This window comes from Hemicordylus capensis, chromosome 6 (genome assembly GCF_027244095.1).
Source record: "Hemicordylus capensis ecotype Gifberg chromosome 6, rHemCap1.1.pri, whole genome shotgun sequence".
Lineage (NCBI taxonomy): Eukaryota > Metazoa > Chordata > Lepidosauria > Squamata > Cordylidae > Hemicordylus > Hemicordylus capensis.
In genome coordinates this window covers 30898162-30916541 of record NC_069662.1, presented here as the reverse complement: position 1 = coordinate 30916541, position 18380 = coordinate 30898162, and the positions used below count along the sequence as shown (strand labels likewise).

At 41.7% G+C, this 18380-nt stretch overlaps 2 protein-coding genes across 2 annotated transcripts; both read right to left on the bottom strand.

Annotated features, from left to right (window-relative positions):
* Positions 1 to 6872: 6872 nt before the first annotated feature.
* On the bottom strand, positions 6873 to 7805 carry LOC128331142 (olfactory receptor 8S1-like). The gene has a single exon (XM_053264496.1). It carries the CDS (start codon positions 7803 to 7805, stop codon positions 6873 to 6875), a length of 933 nt encoding a protein of 310 aa, XP_053120471.1.
* An 8525-nt stretch (positions 7806 to 16330) lies between these two features.
* Positions 16331 to 17263, bottom strand: LOC128331141 (olfactory receptor 8S1-like). Its single transcript, XM_053264495.1, has one exon. The coding sequence runs from the start codon at positions 17261 to 17263 to the stop codon at positions 16331 to 16333; it is 933 nt and encodes a 310-aa protein (XP_053120470.1).
* Between the last annotated feature and the right edge of the window lie 1117 nt (positions 17264 to 18380).

Genomic DNA, 18380 nt, shown 5'->3' with positions numbered 1-18380 from the left:
ACACTCAGACAGGTGTTATTGACTGGTTTGACACAAGAAGAATGTGAAGTAATAACAACGAAATACTTGCCCTTCAACTAACATTAAAAAAAAACCCATGTATATATGTGAAGTTTGCTTGTCACTTTGCAAATAAAGTCGCTCGCATCCGTGTTGACCTGGACTCCAGAGTTTTGGCTGTTCCAGCAGACATGCCTTTGTTGCCATCTGGTCCTGTTGTGTTGGATTCTTTTCAGTTGGTGCATCCTGAGGACGTGGACAAGATCCTGTGCAGTGTGTGGTCGACATCATGCGCTCTTGACCCTTGCCCTTCATGGCTAATAAAAGCTGCCAGGGAGGGTACAGGCGGATGGTTGGAAGTGATCATTAATGCTTCATTAAGGGAGGGCAGGATGCCACCGTGCCTCAAGGAGGTGGTGGTAGGATCATTATTAAAAAAGCCTCCCTTGATCCCTCCAACCTGGATAACTATAGACCTGTATCTAACCTTCCCTTTTTGGGCAAGGTGATATAGCATGTGGTGGCGTCCCAGCTGCAGAGGGTTTTGGATGATACAGACTATCTGGACCCTTTTCAATCTGGTTTCCGCCCCGGATATGGGACTGAAACTGCCTTGGTCATTCTAGTAGATGACCTTCGCCAGGAACTGGACAGGGGGAGTGCGTCCCTGTTAGTTCTGCTGGACCTCTCAGTGTCATTCGATACCATCGACCATGGTATCTTTCTGGACCGCCTCTTGAGTATGGGAATTGGAGGTACTCTGTTGAAGTGGCTCCATTCCTTTCTTGGGGGGAGGGTCCAGAAGGTGGTGCTTGGGGACTACTGCTCGGCCCCGTGGCCATTGGCCTGTGAGGTCCCACAGGGTTCGGTTTTGTTCCCCATGCTGATTAGCATCTACATGAAGCCGCTGGGAGAGGTCATCTGGAGACATGGACTGAGTTGTCAGCAATATGCAGATGATACTCAGCTCTATCTCTTCTTGTCACTTGATCCTAGGGAGTCACTGGATGTCCTGAATCAGGGATTGGAGGCCGTGATAGGTTGGATGTGGGCTAATAAATTGAGACTGAATCCGGACAAGATGGAGGTAATGTTGGTCAGTAGGAGAGCCAATCGGGATGAGGTGATTCTACCTGTTCTAGATGGAGTTGCACTCCCCTTGAAGGAGCAAGTATGCAGCTTGGGGGTATTACTGGACCTGGCTCTACTTTTGGAAGCTCAGGTGGAGGCAGTGGCCAGGGGTGCCTTTGCACGGCTTTGGCTAGTGTGCCAGCTGCGTCCCTTTCTCAAGAAGGCAGATCTGGCCACAGTTACCCATGCCTTAGTCACGTCACAGCTGGATTACTGTAACGCACTCTACATGGTGCTGCCCTTGAAGAATATCCGGAAACTGCAGCTTGTACAGGAATCACAGGGGAAGGAAAGAAAAGAACAGAACATTATTGAAAACCTGAGCGGATGGTGCAAATGATATGACAATACCTTGCCATTTTGATGATTAGGTTGTCATCAGAACTGGACAATAAGTACTTCAAATAGAAGTCATCCAAGTGCCTGGGAAAATGTTGCAACAAAGGGGACACTAATCTTAAGCGGGTGTCCCTATAAAAGTTAAAATAAAGTATGGCATGCGCAATTGTCTCCACTTGACCAGACCCACAAGGGCAAAGTCGAGCAGAAAAAGGGGTACCTTTAAATCTTCCCTCCATGACAGCAGATGGAAGCGCATTAAGACGGGCAAGCGTCAGAGCACGTCTAAATTTGGGGATGGTAACTAGACTTAGATAGCTAGCTGGTTTAGTGTTGAAGATTTGATCCCCTAGAAAGATATTCTTAGGCAGAGAAGCAACTTCTTCCTGCATTTCCATATCCATGATACGTTGTTTAATCTCAGTCCTGGCACGATCATATCCCAATTTTATAATCTCATCCTGAGAGAAACCATAGTGAGCCTGCTGTGATCATATCACACCTATTTTGAAAGAGCTGTACCGGTTACTAGTGTGTTTCCAGGTCCTATCCAAGGTGCTGTTTTTGACCTTTAAAGCCCTCAATGGGTTGGGCCTGGAAAACCTGAGGGACCGCAAGCTCCCAAAGGTTGCTCCCTGCTTGTCGAGATCATCTGAGGGGGCTCTGCTCTGGGTGCCGACAATGAGGGAGGTTCGGTTGTCGTGCATGTGGGACAGGGCCTTCTCTGTTGCTGCCCCCAGACTTTGGAATGCTCTCCCAGTGGTCATTTGCTCCTCGGACTCCATCACAGTTTTTAGAAAGCTTGTTAAATCTTGGCTTTTTATCCAAGCTTTTACATGATTGTTTTTATGGTTGCTTCTGTGTGTTTTTATCCATTTACAGTTTTTATGTCTGTATTTTATAATTTTAAATTAGATTTGTTTGTTTGTTTTAGCTTAATACTTGTAACTGTCATTTTTTTTTAAAAAAAATTGTAAACCGCCTTGGGATTGTTTTTAATGAAAGGCGGAATATAAATTTAACAATAAATAAATAAATAAATAAGTCTCCTGAAGAACAGAGGGGGGGAAATGTATATGCGTGCTGTGAACTTCCTGTCACTTCTGGTCCAATGAGGGAACGGAGCGGCAGGGAGGTATGCTGCCACCCTGCCAGACCCTTTTAAAATGCAGCGCTGGCAGAAGAAAAGCAGCTGGAGGAATAAACGGTACCCCCACCTTCGAACCGGCTGAACCACCAGTCTTTCGAACATGTTTGGAGGCCCATAAAAGAGCCTCTGAACAGGTTCATGCACATCCCTATCTGCTAGCAGCATGAAGGGGCTGTTGGCTGGGGCAGAACGTAAGCCTCTAATATCACTTCTGAAATTGACATGGAAGATATGTAATTCTTCACTGAGGCATGAATCTGTGGGCTTTGCTCCTCAGGGTCAGGGGCGTAGCAAGGTTGGAGTGGGCCCAGAGACGAGATTTTAAAATCCCCCCCCCCACTCAAAGTCCAGGGCCTCCGCACACCCCAGGCCCCCAAGGATTTAAGTCTGATATTCCAAAATAATTATGCTGCCTGGAAATACATTTCACTGAATACACACACGCACAAGTCACAATATATAGTGATATACATTGAGTACTATACATTTGTTTTACTTTTAATGCCTAGAACACACTAGAAAGATGAATGATTAAAATGGCCCCCTCGCTGCAGATTAGCAAAGGAGACTTTCAACCATGCAGGGTGAGCCTATGTTTGTTTTCTCAGAATTCTGAACAAATTCAGTCAAGTTCGATTCCAGGAGGTTTTTCACAGGAGGCTTTTAAAGCCCTTTAACACACATCTCCTCTGGAATAGAGGTGCTGCATTCACATGTTGGCCAGATTTACCCTGAAGTCCCTGCGAGTTATTGGGGAGCAGTTCACACACAAGAAAAATAAAATAAAATAAAAGCACCACACATGCTTCACAGTTCTCACTCAGACCTTCTGGGTTGCAAAACAACTTGAACATAAGTGCATTTATAAATGAATGAATGAATGAATAAAATAAATATAATACTGTTTCTCCCAGAAGTTTTTGTAATTTTCTGCCATGAAACAAGCCACTTATAGGACTTTTTAGATAGTTTTTTTTAAGCCAGCAAATTTTCCAAGCTGTTTAAAAATAAATATTCAGAGACTTCTCAGTCCCTCCCCCCCCATATCAAAGCCCTATGGCAAGCAGATGCCTATATATCCAGGGCGGGGGAAGGTAACCACAAAAAAGAGTTCACACTCTACCTGGCAAATGCTGGGCTGGGCAGGGCAGCAAGGGGTCTGCTGCAGAGAACAGTGGTGGCCACTCTGGCTGCCTCCTCCTTCCTGGCTGGCTTGGGCCCTACTGGAGTTCAGGCTTCACAGAGGCCTACAGGAGGCCTCCATGGAAGCCCCGCCCACCCGCCGTTCAGCTGAGAGGCGGGAGAAAAGGAGCTCTTTGCAGCTTGTCTGCGGCCTCCATTGCCAGCCAGGAGAACAAGCTGGAGAGACGGCGAACAGGGCAAGTGGCTGAGGGGCCTTGGGGCTGGGCAGGGGGCAATGGGGAGTCACATGAGGTGCCTCTGGGGGGCCCCTCCAGGCAGTGGGGCCCCCAGAAATCTGTCCCCCCCTGCCCGATCGTTGTTACGCGCCTGCTCAGGGTGGTGGTTGAATCAGAATCATAAATAAACCACATGACCCTTCACCTATCTCTGACATTTTGTTGTACCCTTTGGAAGGGACCCCGGTGGATTGTACCCCATTTAAGAATTCTGCTCCTTGTGTTTCAATTATTTAGCATGGGCAAGTGATGTTATTAGCATTTGTTACAGTTCATGTTATATTTTTCCTATGCCATTCACGTTCATTTTATAATGAATATTTTCATATTTTGATTATTGTTTTCATATTTAAAAGAGATGGGCTACATTATAACTGAAAACCATTTTTGTACTAGTAACACTATCACTAGCCACACTAGTAACAGTAATATTAGTAACACTAATAATACTGTGTGGTGACATGTCTCGCGGTGACTGCTTTGTTATTTTACTCCTTTCCATAAACAATTGAATCGTAAATAGAGTATTGATTTTTTTTACTGTGTGATTGGTGTCATGCTTAATGCATCCCCCTGGCTTTCAATGTTTCTGATTAACTCAGGGGACCTGTTTCCAAGCTCAATATTGATACCATGCATCTGTAGTCTCCTTGGGGTACTATTTTTTTCCAAAAATATTTGCAGAGATAATGACACTCATTCTATTACAATTCAAGGCAAAATTGAGCCTCAATGCACTTTTCCCAAAGGACATGAAAGGAATAGGCTTTGATCTTAGCATCTATGGACATTACAGTATTATGATGGCATTTTGTGGGATCCCTTTGACCCCTATCACTGTAAGTGCTTAGTAGTTTCAGTTAACATGCAGTGCAATGAGGGTTGTTAATACCCCAGAATCCGTATCAGTAAAAAGGGCATTTAGACAGTATTACGAGAGGGTTGTGGGTGGTGGTAATTAAGGAGATTAATTAATCTCCTTAATTAATTAAGGAGATTAATTACCTTAGGGCAATTAATCTCATTAAGTTAATGCTTACCTGGAAGATGGAGTTGCAGAACACTGAATATAAAGTTTCATGGTTTCCCCCCCTTCTCAAATGGGGTACGTTCCTTCCCAGTTTTGAAGAGTGAAGAGAAGGGTTTAAGTGCATACAAACTCCTTCATGCATCAAAACCAAAAAAAAAAAAAAAAAACCCAAAAAACCCACCAACCATGGAATTGTAAGATGATGCCTGTCTTAAGCAGTAAACATGAATATCCACTAACTAAAACCGTGCACTGGGCAGAAGCCTCCTGTGAACAGACAGCTTCCTTAGATGCACATTGCAGGGGGGGGGGGGGGCGGGGAGTACGATTTTTGTCAATCTCTCCTTCCCCCAGAAGTGCTCAGTGTCACCTGTGCAGAAAGGTCTCTCCAAGGGAAAACAGTAGCTTCAGTGTGATTTTGAATAGAACCCTCTAGCACAGGGGACAGAATAATCCCCCCTTTCCACCTTCATAGTGTGCCACGGCTAGATTGAATTCTGCATGTCTGTGGTTTTGTTTTTTCTTTCAAAAAGATGGAAAAACAAATACATGTTTAATCTTGCATTTATCTGACGGACAGTAGCATTTCCTAGCATACCATAACATACAGAGCTTTGTCTTTCTCTAAGCATGGGCAGACTTTGAGATTCCTTATGTCTTAATACACAGACCTAACTATTCTCTAGGGATCACATGCTGACAAATATAGCATAACTAAGCACCATTGGAATTAGTGAGACAAATTACTCAGAAATAATTTATGTGTCATTGATTTCAAAGGTTCCAGTCTGTTTAGCCATTAAGCACACTTTGTAACCAGATTAGTCATTATCCTTCCAACATAACTTACTTTGCATGGTTGCTGTGAGGATAAAAATACATCACATTGAGTTTCTTGGAAGAAGGGTGGGACAGAATGTAAATATGTATGTATTTTGCTACCTACCTAAATATTTATCCATCCACCCTTCCATCCATTCATCCATCCATTGTAACATAGAGAGTGAATTCTACCCAGTTTTCACATTTGCACCATGGAGGAGGGCTAGGAGTTTAAGAATCATTTAAATCCTGCATCGGCACCATAACGTTAAAGAAAGTCATTTATTTCTTCATATTTCACATCCATGCAGAGTGATTGTGTGGAGGCATGCTTATGATAGTGCTTGGTGTTTTGTAATTCTTTCAAAAAGATGGAAAAATCATCCATCCATTCATCCATCTATCCATCTTTAGAGGCATAGAGAGAGTGGATTCTACTCATTTTGCACCTTTGCAACATGGAGGAGGGCTAGAAGTTTAAGAATCATTACTAACTGAAATTCTGCATCTGCACAATAACATTGAAGTAGCACATTTATTTCTTTATACTTCACATCCATGCACAGTGATTGTGGGGAGGCATGTTTAAGATAGTGGTGGATGTTTTGTAATTCTTTATCATAAGCTGACAGACTGACATCCTGACTAATCCTGCACTACTGCAGTGAACAATGGTGTGCACATGCAGGAAAGTTGCACAGCTATGTGAAGCTTGAAGTCCCACCTTTGCACATATGTCCCTTGCAACGCACATGGAAGAGGTTTTTCAGCACAAGGCATACATGAGGTTGTGCACCTTGTGGTACTGTTGCAAATATTTTTCTGAAAAATGCTGGGGCAGGACATAAGCTTCTGACACAGGGGAGCTACCTAGTACAACTTCCTTCTGCTAATGCAATTTTTTCCGCAATTGCAGCATTAGTTGAGACCTCAGCCAGTTTTTTTAGTGCTGTAGACATTGCCCTGAGAGTTGAGCTGTACATTACTGAAGAAACATTCTCTTTCCAAAGATCTTCCCCAGGGCAGTTCTGATATCTTTGTTTCTCAGACTGTATATAATCGGATTTAACATGGGTGTTAAGATGCTATACTGGATAGAAACCACTTTGTCCAGATCTATGAGCAACTCTGAATTTGGTTTCATATACCGGAAAAAGGCGGCAATGTAAAATAAGCCAACCACAATGAGGTGGGAGGTGCAGGTGGAGAAAGCTTTGCTCCTGCCTTCCACTGAGGAAATTTTCAGGATGGTGGAAATGATGTAAACGTAAGAGATGAGGGTGAGGCAGAAGTTGCTGAAACCAAAAAGGAGCACAGATATAAGGAGAATAACGTAATTGGTGAGAGCTGGAGTGCAAGATAAGGCTAAGACTGTAGGAAGCTCACAACTGTAGTGGTGAATGGTCTTGTTCCTACAAAAATCAAGATTTGCCAATGGCAGTGTGTTCACCACAGCAATCAAGGACCCCATTGCCCTGGATCCACCCACTAGTCGCTTGCAGATTGCTTTTTTCATGGTTGTCCGATAATGCAAAGGGTCACATATAGCAACGTATCGGTCATAAGCCATCGCTGACAGAATGAAAACCTCAGAACAGGATGCCTCAAAAAAGAAGGATATCTGTACAATGCATCCTTCCCGGGAAATGGTTTTGCTTGTTGCTATGGTGTTTTCCAACATCTTGGGGACAATGACTGATGAATAGCAGATGTCGACAAAGGCCAAATGATTCAGAAAGAAGAACATGGGTGTGTGAAGGCTCACCTCGGACCTGATCACCAACATGATTGCAGAGTTTCCTAATAATGTCACAGCATAAATTGTGAGAAAGATCAGGAAGAGAACAACCTGTAGATGTGGATCACTGGAGAGTCCCAAGAGGTTAAACTCTGTTGTCATAGTTTGATTTTCCATCTAGAGTTATTCTAGAATAACTTATATACAAACAGAGAACATAAAGAATTTGTTCAGTTTTTGGTAACTATTATTCATGGTTAGTGAAAAAACATAAACATGCAGTAAAGAAATAGATCAATGTAAGCTTCTGTCAACACATAGACAAACACACACAGCCTAAGCCTGGGTTTGGCTGCTTGTGAGAACAGCATCATTGCCTCAGTTCTTTATATAGAGCATAGTTGGATATATTTGAATGCAGCTGTGTACTGGCTTGAGGGTGGAGTCACAGTTTGTTTGCCCTTTTACTTGCTGGCTAGAATTGAAATTGAGAGGGTCTCCCTCTCTCTGTATAAAAGACTTTTAGGACCAGGTCTCACAATCCATGAGACCTGGTTTTGGGAAGTGAGCGGGAAGAGTGGGCTAAGCCCGCTCTCCCCACTCATGAGTGGGGAGGGAGCCCTGGGCGGCCAGATCGGCCGCCCACACGATGGCTGGCTCCGAGACATTGCTGGTGGGGGCTGGGGAGCTTGGGGGCTGCACGGCCCCCAGAAGCCCCAGTATGCCCTGTGTGAGTGCGCAGGGCATACTGGGGAGACCCCCGAGCCGGGAGGCTGCTTTTAAGCCTCCTGGCCAGGGGTCTACTTTCTTTCCTATTATCCATCTGGTTTCCCAATCATAGCAGTAGTATTGGTAGTAGCAAAAATACAGAAAAACAGATACATACGATTCATAAAAACTTTTTTAAAAAAAACGGGTGGAAAGCATAACACTTATCTCAGTTTGTAATAACTAACTTCAGTAGAAAGTAATCTACTGGCTATTCAGCTACATAACATGGTTTTACAAATTCTACTAGCGATTAAGCAGAACTTGGCAACTACATAAGAAATCTTCTCATCATGATCCAATAAAAGATAATATATATAAAAATCATCAGAACAGCCCAGAAGATTTGATAAATAAGGGCTAATATGTGCACTGCAAATGTCCCTGTAAGGGCTACAATATAATAACACATGCACTGTTGTTTCAATGGCCCTTGAATTACAGGGGCAGAGTCACTCCATGGATGGGACTTTTTAAAATCTACCTTCAAGCACAGCAGTGTGAAGGATGTTGAACTGTGCCTGGGGAAACACTCAGTGATACTTAGCTATCATGATCTTATTAGGGTATCTGGCAGGGCTTGTATTCAAGGTTTGATTTCCTAACACTATTCCCTTTGGAATAAGGCTTTGATCAGTCTGCCATTCTCAGTCATAGCAGATAAGGCTACTTGTGCCTGTAATCAGTCCTAGAATCATCTTCCCCATTTCAAAGAAAGACTGGCTAGCTATCAATCAATCAATCAATCATGTTTATTTACGGTCAAAGACCAAAAATTGGCTAGCTATCATATACAATACCTTGTGCAAGTAAACACAACTAATTGTGAAATACCTTGTAGAGATTGCTGCTTCTATCGCTGCACCCTGCCGTGTTCCAAAGCAGATGCTATACTGAAATCTCCTTGAGTTCTGATCTCTTTTCCCCAGTTTGGATTGATCTGCAGAAATGTATTCACACAGATGCAGTCTGATAAAGTACAACACAGAATAATCTCACACAATGTATATATGCCTCTCTCTTTCTCTCGTTCTTCCTCTTTTATATATGCTCCAAGAAAACTCATTCTGTGATCCAAGACTAATTGAACTTGTGTAGGGATTAGTCTAGTTTAGTTTATAAAGTGTGTTTCCCTGGGGAGAACTTGTGTACAATTTAAAATGTGTGTCCCCAAGGAACAGGGATTGTGTTTTTGCAGGAAGTACTTCTGAATTTATCTCATTTTCCTTCTGTTTTGTGCAGACACTTAAAAAGTGCAAAAACAGAGTGAGGCTATTCTCACGACCAGCAAAGATCGGACTAGGAGAGCCTAGCCCGATTTTTGCTGCTCGTGTAAACCTCTGGCCTTGCAGGTGAGCCCGATGGCTTACAAGCGGCTAATCCACTTGAGAAGCCCTCCCTCCCCTAAGCCCAGGTTAACAGAGTGAGCGCTCCGCTAACCCAGACTGGCGGGTCATGTACTGCCGCGGTGCAGCTCCTCATAGAGGTGGTGGCACAGACCCACTCAGGGATTTGGCTGCTCTATGTACAAATGCTTTCACTGGCTGTCTCTCAGAGAACCAGCCCCACCCCTCCTGTCACATAAGCAGCTATGGAGTTGCCCTGCAACAGGGACGCTGCTATGTCCCATCCAAAGCTAGTCCACCTGTCAAGTGGCACAGTCACTCAGGGGCATTCCCTCTTCCCATTCAGTCCCTTACTCCCCCCTGACTGGGCAAGCAGGAAGACAAGGGGATGGGTTGATAGGAGGTGCACTAAAAGCCCAAGAAGGAAGTGACAGTGATTATGTTTGCAAGCACGAGCACTCCAGGTGACAACATATGTAGAGTAGGGGTGTGCACGGAACCGGCTGGACCAGTTCGGTTCAAGTCTGGACTGGACTTGAACCTGTCCGGGCCAGTTCGGTCCGGCACCACTCAACCACCACCACCCCATCCTATTTGGTCGGGGGGGGGGTGTGTGTTCACAATTTTTAAAAAAGTTTGTAGTGAGGAGGAATCAGTCATGTCAGCTCTCACCTGTCATCTGAAATGGTAGAGACACAAGTTTACCCTCTCAGTGAGAACTAGGCCTTACACCAAGCTGGTCTTAGATGCAGTAGCACATGCACACCAATTTACGATGGGGCAGGAGCCTCTGGTGGGACCTTGTCCCCTGGCTGCTGTTGAGCTTCTTATGCCCCTGTCTCCCTTGGAAGCTTATGTTCAACCTGCCATGAGTTAACCAAAGGCTTTCCACTGGATATTGTTGAAACTTGCATATGCCAATGGTAACCCATGGTTCTCACTCCGTCAAATTCCTGACTAGGCTGAAAAGTGAAAAAATGGTTCTGAATGGTCAGTTCTTGTCTCAGGCTTCCCAGCATGGATCCTTACATGTCAAGTTTTCTTATAGATACTTCTAGGGGCTTAGTCTTCATGGCTCACATGGACCAATTGCTTAAAGGTAGGGGAGAAATACAATAAAATAAGAAACTTACTTTTCATTGAGAGAAAAAGCTACTTAGAATGACCAGAGGAAAATTTAAATAACTCTACAAACCACTGGGCATCTTCACAGATACTTTGAGCAGCCTTGGCTTTTGTTTAATAAATCGGACCGAAATCGACTCGAACCAAACTGGGCATTTCAGCTCTAATCAACATGTTATTCCATAACAGGGCATATTGTATTCACATGCTGAGTCTCTTGGGTGAACTTGGGCAACTTACATCCATTAAGATCACTGAATTCAGTTCAATCATTTGGGCACACAGGAAGACAATACATAAATAAGCAGTATTATTTCTATTGTCCTTAGTAGGGTGAGAAGAAGAGGGTGGAGGAGGAGGAGGTGGAGGAGGAGGAGGTGGAGGAGGAGGAGATGTTATAGAGTTAATTCAATATCCCAGACCTTCTTTTTTCTATCCTTTTAACATTATATGTGACAGAAATGATGGCATGTATTGGTTCATTATTGTATCAACACACACAAGGCCTAGCCTAGCCTTTTATTTCACAATAAAATCTGATTTAAATACAGAAAACTATGAAAATTTTAAATTTTAAATTTTATAAAAATATTAAATTTTAATTAATCTGATTTAAACACAGAAAACTATGAAAATTCTACATATTTGGCTTCTACTCATCATCTTCTACATGAAACATAGATACAGATCAACTATTGTCTTGGATAGAGTCTAAATTTTATTTATCATATACCCTATTAAACCTAAGGTGTGGCCAGACATTGAGTGTCCATCTGGTCTAATTTTTCATCACTGTTCCTAATTTAAATACAAACTAACTAGCTATTCTACAACCATCCTGACTATTGCTCATCTTGTGTCCTGTTCAAAGTAGACATTGACTATCTATTGTGCATCCACATTCTGTGAAACATTCTTAATTGCACAATATCTTGTGCAGCAATCTGCTGCTTCTCTCTCCCTCCCTCCCTCCCTCCCTCCCTCCCTCCCTCTCTAAATCTCTCTCTGACTGCATTCACATGTAACCTGGAACTACGGATCCAATGGACCCACAGTTCCACTCCACCCAAACTCTCCCCTCCACATTCGTACCACAGAAAGAGCATCCTCTGCAGTCAGCAAGACTGCAGAGATGAGGGGGGACTGGCTGTGTGGACTTCCGTCTTCCATGAAGTAAAGCCCACATAGCCAATCACAGCAGAGTTGAGGGAACAGCTTTCTCTCTCAACTCAGTTCAAGGGGAGGCAGACTGAGGTTGCTAATTCAGACAATGTGCAGGCTGCATCAGGTTGTCACGACAAAACTAACTATAACCCGATGGTTCAGATTGGAGTGTCAAATCTGAACCCTCAATTTGTCACTGTGCCAAACTGTATTTCCCTGCATTCAGACATAACGCCCATGGAACCTATGGCCCATTCATCTGCCGTTCCATGTTACGTGTGGTTGTGGCCTCTCTCTCTCCCCCTCCCTCCCCCCCCACCCTCTCTCATTCATTTTTTTACAGCTCCAGTCTTCAAAAACTTTGTTAATACTGATTAGTTTAACTGAAACTGGCCTCACCTCTAATTCTCAGCATGATGTGGTCTATATGATATTCATTTATCCAGATGAAGTTGATAAGAAAATAAAATGCCGAATGTTATCTTCACAACCTGTTTCTGCATAACTCTCTCTGTATCTTTACGGATTTACAAACAAACATATAGACTTTGTAACTCTTGTCTTTCTAGGTGCCCAGGGAACAGAATCTTGAATACAATGGGATCAAATCTAACAGAGCTTCTTAGAGATTCCATTTAGTTTCATAACCAGGAGTCTGTAGGATTTCATTTAAAATATGAACTTGTAGTCTGGAATTGTGTCTGAAATTTCTTATTGTTTCCAATGGGACAAACCATGTAAAGTGTAACCATGCGTCCACTATGGGGATAGGCATATCCCTTGTGCAGAAAAAACAACAACAGTGTAACTTGACCCTCCTTTCTATGACTGGTGAACATTTGGACTGGTTTAGAAAGTGAGGAGTAGTCAATTAGTCCATAGAGGCTTTGAAACTCAGCAACTATAATTGGAATTGCTACCTACTTTAAGGGCAGCAGGAGCCTCAGAGGCTGAGTGACCGGGGGGGGGGGGTACGTGAAGTTCCTGAAAATGCCTTGATCTCTCTTGGGGTTGGCAAAGAGGAACAGGGATCAGCACTGCTATGAATAGCTGGTCTGAGCCAGAGTGTGATTGTCTTGAAAGTCTGGAAAGGACATTGTTATCTGATTCCCAACCTAAGTTGGACCTCTTTTATCTATCTATACATCATTGATTTATTTGGAGGCAGGGGCTGCTTCCAGAATGTGGATGTGCTCCAAGTCCAATCGAACTAATTTCCCCCTTCCATTCAGCATCCCAGATCCACCCATGAAGGCCTCCAGAATCAGCCATAGCAGCTAAATAAAATCTTCATGTTCAGAAGGTATCACCCTTTGAATAATAAGCTATAGGGGGCAAGAACAAAACTATTGCAAAATGTAAAGGTGGCCACTTTTTGATTTTTTTTAAAAGACATATTTGTGCAGGCTAAGTCTAAAAAGAACTTTTAGCCAAGAAAACAAAATGTAGCTTTGATGTCTGGAGGCAGTGCACCTCTAAAAATCCAATGCTAGGGACAGGCAACAGGGGAAGGTCATCACCTCTGCATCCTGCATCGACAAAATGGAAACAGAATGATAGACCTTGGCCCAATTCAGAAGCTTCCTCAATGTTTTTCTGCAGCAGCCTATTCATTCATTCTTTCATTTACTTATTTAACATATTTATATACCACCCTTAACGTATGTCTCTGGTTGGTTTACAATATAACAGTACAAATTAAAACAAAATTTAACACAATACAAACCACTGTAAATCTAATTAAAAGCCTAATATTTAAAGAAATATTAAAGAACAGCCAACACAGAAAGAAAAGAGAAAAAGAAAAGAAACACATATGACATCTCACAATAATCTAATACATCTATTTGGATTCCAGTTCTGTGTCATATCTCTTCTTAACAATTCGTTCTAACCCAATGGCAGCTGAGCAATATATCTAGACATCGATACAAACATCAAAAGATAGAAACCTTAGAGCCTAGTTTACAAAAAAATCCAATACTTGGATGTGGCGTTAAACCATGAATGAAATTATAAAATATAAAAGGTTCCCACGCTGAAACAAATTCATCCCCTGATTTGTTCTTTATGAATAAAGTAATCTTAGCCATTAATGGATTTTCCCAAAGTTTAAATTGCCACTCTTTTAATGATGGAATTAAATTAACTTTCCAATATATAGCATAGCGAATTCTAGCTGCAGTAATCATATATAAAGAGAGTTCAGTATATTTTACAGGTATATAATGTTTTGTGATATTTATAAAAAAAAAAAATCTGGTAACAAGGGAAAGTCAATATTCAAAATTTGTTGCATCTTAGAATGAATTGCCTTCCAAAATTGCTGAGCTTTACTGCAGTCCACGGCATGTTGAAAAAGTTCCTTCCTGTTTCATACTTTTCCAGCATTTGCCAGAAGATTTATTGTCTATCTTTGCAGTCAACATGGGAGTAAGATAACAGCAAAAATACATTTTATACCAGTTTTCTCTTAATGTGCTATTCACTGTAAATTTAATATTCACCTTCCATTGATACTCCCATTGAAGCATATCAATTGGGTTTTTTAAAAGTTTTCCATCCATTTTATCTTTTACCTGTTCCGATTCTGAATCGTACTTCAATAACAACATGTATATAACTCCTAGTAAGTACTCTGAGTTTTGTGTTAATATTTCAAAATCCGTCAATTCCCTAAGCTTCCCCCCACCTCCGTATTTGTATCTCTTTCTAAACTATGCTGTTTATCTGCAAATATTGAAACCATGTAGAAGCTCTTGTCCTCTCTGCAAAAAGAATTTCAGTTGGTTTCATTTTCGTTTTATTAACTGTTAAACTTTGCAGATTATATGTCTTTTCTCTCCAGAGTTCTTAGTATATTCCTCTTTGTAAATGTATATGATTATTATTGAAGCTAAAGGCGATAAGGCCAAACTTATTTTCCTTTTGTATTTGTCCCAGATATTTAATAAAATATTTCTAATACAATGGTTTTTAATAACCACATCTGTTCTTTTTGCATCAATCCATAAATATTTATGTAATCCGTTTGATTTTTTTTCAGATTGCAACTTATATGAAATCTATTTCCTTCCATTTCCGAAACAAATTGCTCTCACTAATAGCCCCAAATATTTGCACCACATCTTCCCCCCAAATAAAAGATAATCAAATTCTATCTTCCCTTTAGTCTTCTATGACACATGAAGCTCTACGCCAAGCTTCAAGAGAAGAGAAGAGAAGAGAAGAGAAGAGAAGAGAAGAGAAGAGAAGAGAAGAGAAGAGAAGAGAAGAGATTGGTATGATTGACAATTTAAAAATGGAAAGATGCTGGACAATGGGCATCTGCATCTATCAATGTATTGGCTTGGATCCATTTTCATCATATGTCATTCATTAGTCAGAACAGTGCATTCACTGCTGCATCACTCACACAGCATTCTTAGTGGTGTACCAAGAGTGAAATCCATCCATTTTACACATCTGCACCACGGAGTAGGGATGTGCATGAAATTCAGATGAATTAGGAACATAGGAACATAGGAAGCTACCATATACTGAGTTAGATCATTGGTCTGTCTAGCTCAGCATTGTCTTCACAGACTGGCAGCGGCTTCTCCAAGGTTGCAGACAGGAGTCTCTCTCAGCCCTATCTTGGAGAAGCCAGGGAGGGAAATTGAAATGTTCTGCTCTTCTCAGAGCGGCTCCATCCCCTAAGGGGAATATCTTACAGTGCTCACATTTCTAGTCTCCTATTCATATGTAACCAGGGAGGACCCTGCTTAGCAAAGGGGACAAATCATGCTTCCTACCATAAGACCAGCTCTCCTCTCCATTCCAAACAAATTCGCATGTATTTGATTTGGAATCATTGAACAAAGTGGAGATTTGCTGGAATTGATTTGAATTCACCCAAAGTCAAATCAAATTCAGGCAAATTCATCTGAATTTGTGCAAATTCAATTTGACTCTGGGTGGATTCAAATAGATTCGAATGAATCTCCACTTTGTTCAATGGTTCCAAATCAAATCAATTTGAATTTGATTTGCATTCAAATCGATTCATGCAAATTTCGTGCACATCCCTCCCATGGAGGAGGGCAAGAAGCTGAGGAGTTATTTACTGTACCCATTGAAATCCTGCATTTCTGTGATAAAATTAAATACACAGGCACAAAATTGATTAGTTCTTTCAAATTCATGCACACTACATTGGGCGTTTGCCCTTCAGATAGTGCTTTGTGTTTTATAGTATGTTATCTTAAGATGGCATTTTTTTTAATGCTGTAAACTGAGCCCAGAATTTTAAGCATAGCTTTACTGAAGAAATATTCGCTTTCCAAACATTTTTCCCAGAGCAACTTTGATTTCTTTGTTTCTCAGACTGTATATAATGGGATTTAACATGGGTGTTAAGATGCTATACTGAATAGAAATCACTTTGTCCAGATCCACGAGCAAATCTGAATTTGGTTTCAGGTACCGGAAAAATGCTGTAACATAAAATAAGCCAACTACGATGAGGTGGGATCTGCAGGTGGAGAAGGCTTTGCTCCTGCCTTCTGCTGAAGAAATCTTCAGGATGGTGGAAATGATGTAAATGTAAGAGATGAGGGTGAGGCAGAAAGAGCCTGCACCAAAGAACAACACAGAGATGAGGAGAACAATGTAATTGGTGAGGGTTGGCGTGCAAGACAAAGACAAGACTGAAGGAAGTTCACAGCTATAGTGGCTGATTGTGTTGTTCCTACAAAAATGAAGAGTTTCCAATGGAAATGTATTCACCACAGCATACAACAAACCCATTGCCCAGGCTCCCCCCACAAGTTGCTTGCAGATTGCTTTTTTCATGATTGTCATATAATGCAGAGGTTTACATATCGCAACATAGCGATCATATGCCATAGCTGACAGGATGAAGACTTCAGCGCAAGCAGCCTGGAAAAAGAAGAAGATCTGTGCAGTGCATGCTTCCCGGGAAATCGTTTTACTCATTGCTATAGTGTTTTCCAGCATCTTGGGGACTGTGACAGTTGAATAGCAGATGTCGACAAAGGCCAAATGACTCAGAAAGAAGAACATGGGTGTGTGAAGGCTCACCTCAGTCCTGATCACCAGCATGATTGCAGAGTTTCCTAACAATGTCACAGCATAAATTATGAGAAAGATCAGGAAGAGAACAACTTGAAGATGTGGATCACTGGAGAGTCCCAAGAGGATAAACTCTTTTATCACCGTTTGATTTTCCATCTAGAGTTATTCAACAAACATTCTATCTGCAGAAATGTGAAGTAAATATAGGTGATTCAATACTTAGTAAATGTTATACATGATCAGTGTCGGGTTTCTTTTTAAGTATACACATGCACTAAGGCAACCATAGGCAATCTTGGCTATCCTTCTGTTGATGAACTACAACTTTCAATATCCCCAGCCACAGTATATTCAACAGCAGTTGGAAAGTCAAGATTGCCCACTCCTGCAATGAAGAAATGCAACAATGTAATCTTATGTAAAAATAATATTGTAGTGCCCTGTAGGAAACTACAAGTGAATGAATTGGGATCCCACCCCCTTAATGATTTCAATCTCTTGTTGAAATGAAATGAAATGAAAAGGACCTTCAGGTACTCAGCATTAGGCTGCCTGTGCCCTTATTTAATAAGAATTGCATTTCATGGAACTGCCATGGGAGAAATCAAACCATACTGCTGATAGAATATAATATCTAGCATTCTCTAAATTGTTGGGTAACAATATTTAAATTACCATTTTAGACTGTGGGGAGATGCAAATGTCAGGACCATGTACACAGCAACAAAGAAGTTACCTTATACTGAGACAGACACTTGGTCCATCTTGTTGAGTATTGTTTACACTGACCTGCTGTGGTTCTCCAGGGTTTCAGATCCAGATCTTTCCAGGCCCTACATGGAGATATCAGGGAATGCGCCTGAGTTGCACATAAAGATTCTGTTCAACTGAGTTATAGTCCCAGCCCCAAAATATAATGCTAAATCATATTGGTTGACATTCTGTGCAGTGTACCATATGTGGTTCTGAATCACCTGCACTACTGTATCTAAACTAACACTGGCATTGTTGCACAAGAACATTTTTGAACAAAAATAGAAAACTACCCAATTGTGCTTGTGTGATGCAATGAACATTGGAAATAATGGTTGCAGCATTGTGCAGGTGCAATTGTGCAATTGTTCATATTAGCAAAATCACACTCTTTGTGAAACAGCACTATGTTCTTTTTGATGCCCACAGCAGTGTGGGAAGTGTGGAATGACCCACAGCCCATTGTACAGGATGTCAGGGATACAACTTTTTCTCATGTTTCCCTTCATGCAGTAGCACC

Bases quoted from the DNA above. Each gene is read 5' to 3' on its own strand.
- LOC128331141 (XM_053264495.1), bottom strand. From the start codon at position 17,263: ATGGAAAATCAAACGGTGATAAAAGAGTTTATCCTCTTGGGACTCTCC.
- LOC128331142 (XM_053264496.1), bottom strand. From the start codon at position 7,805: ATGGAAAATCAAACTATGACAACAGAGTTTAACCTCTTGGGACTCTCC.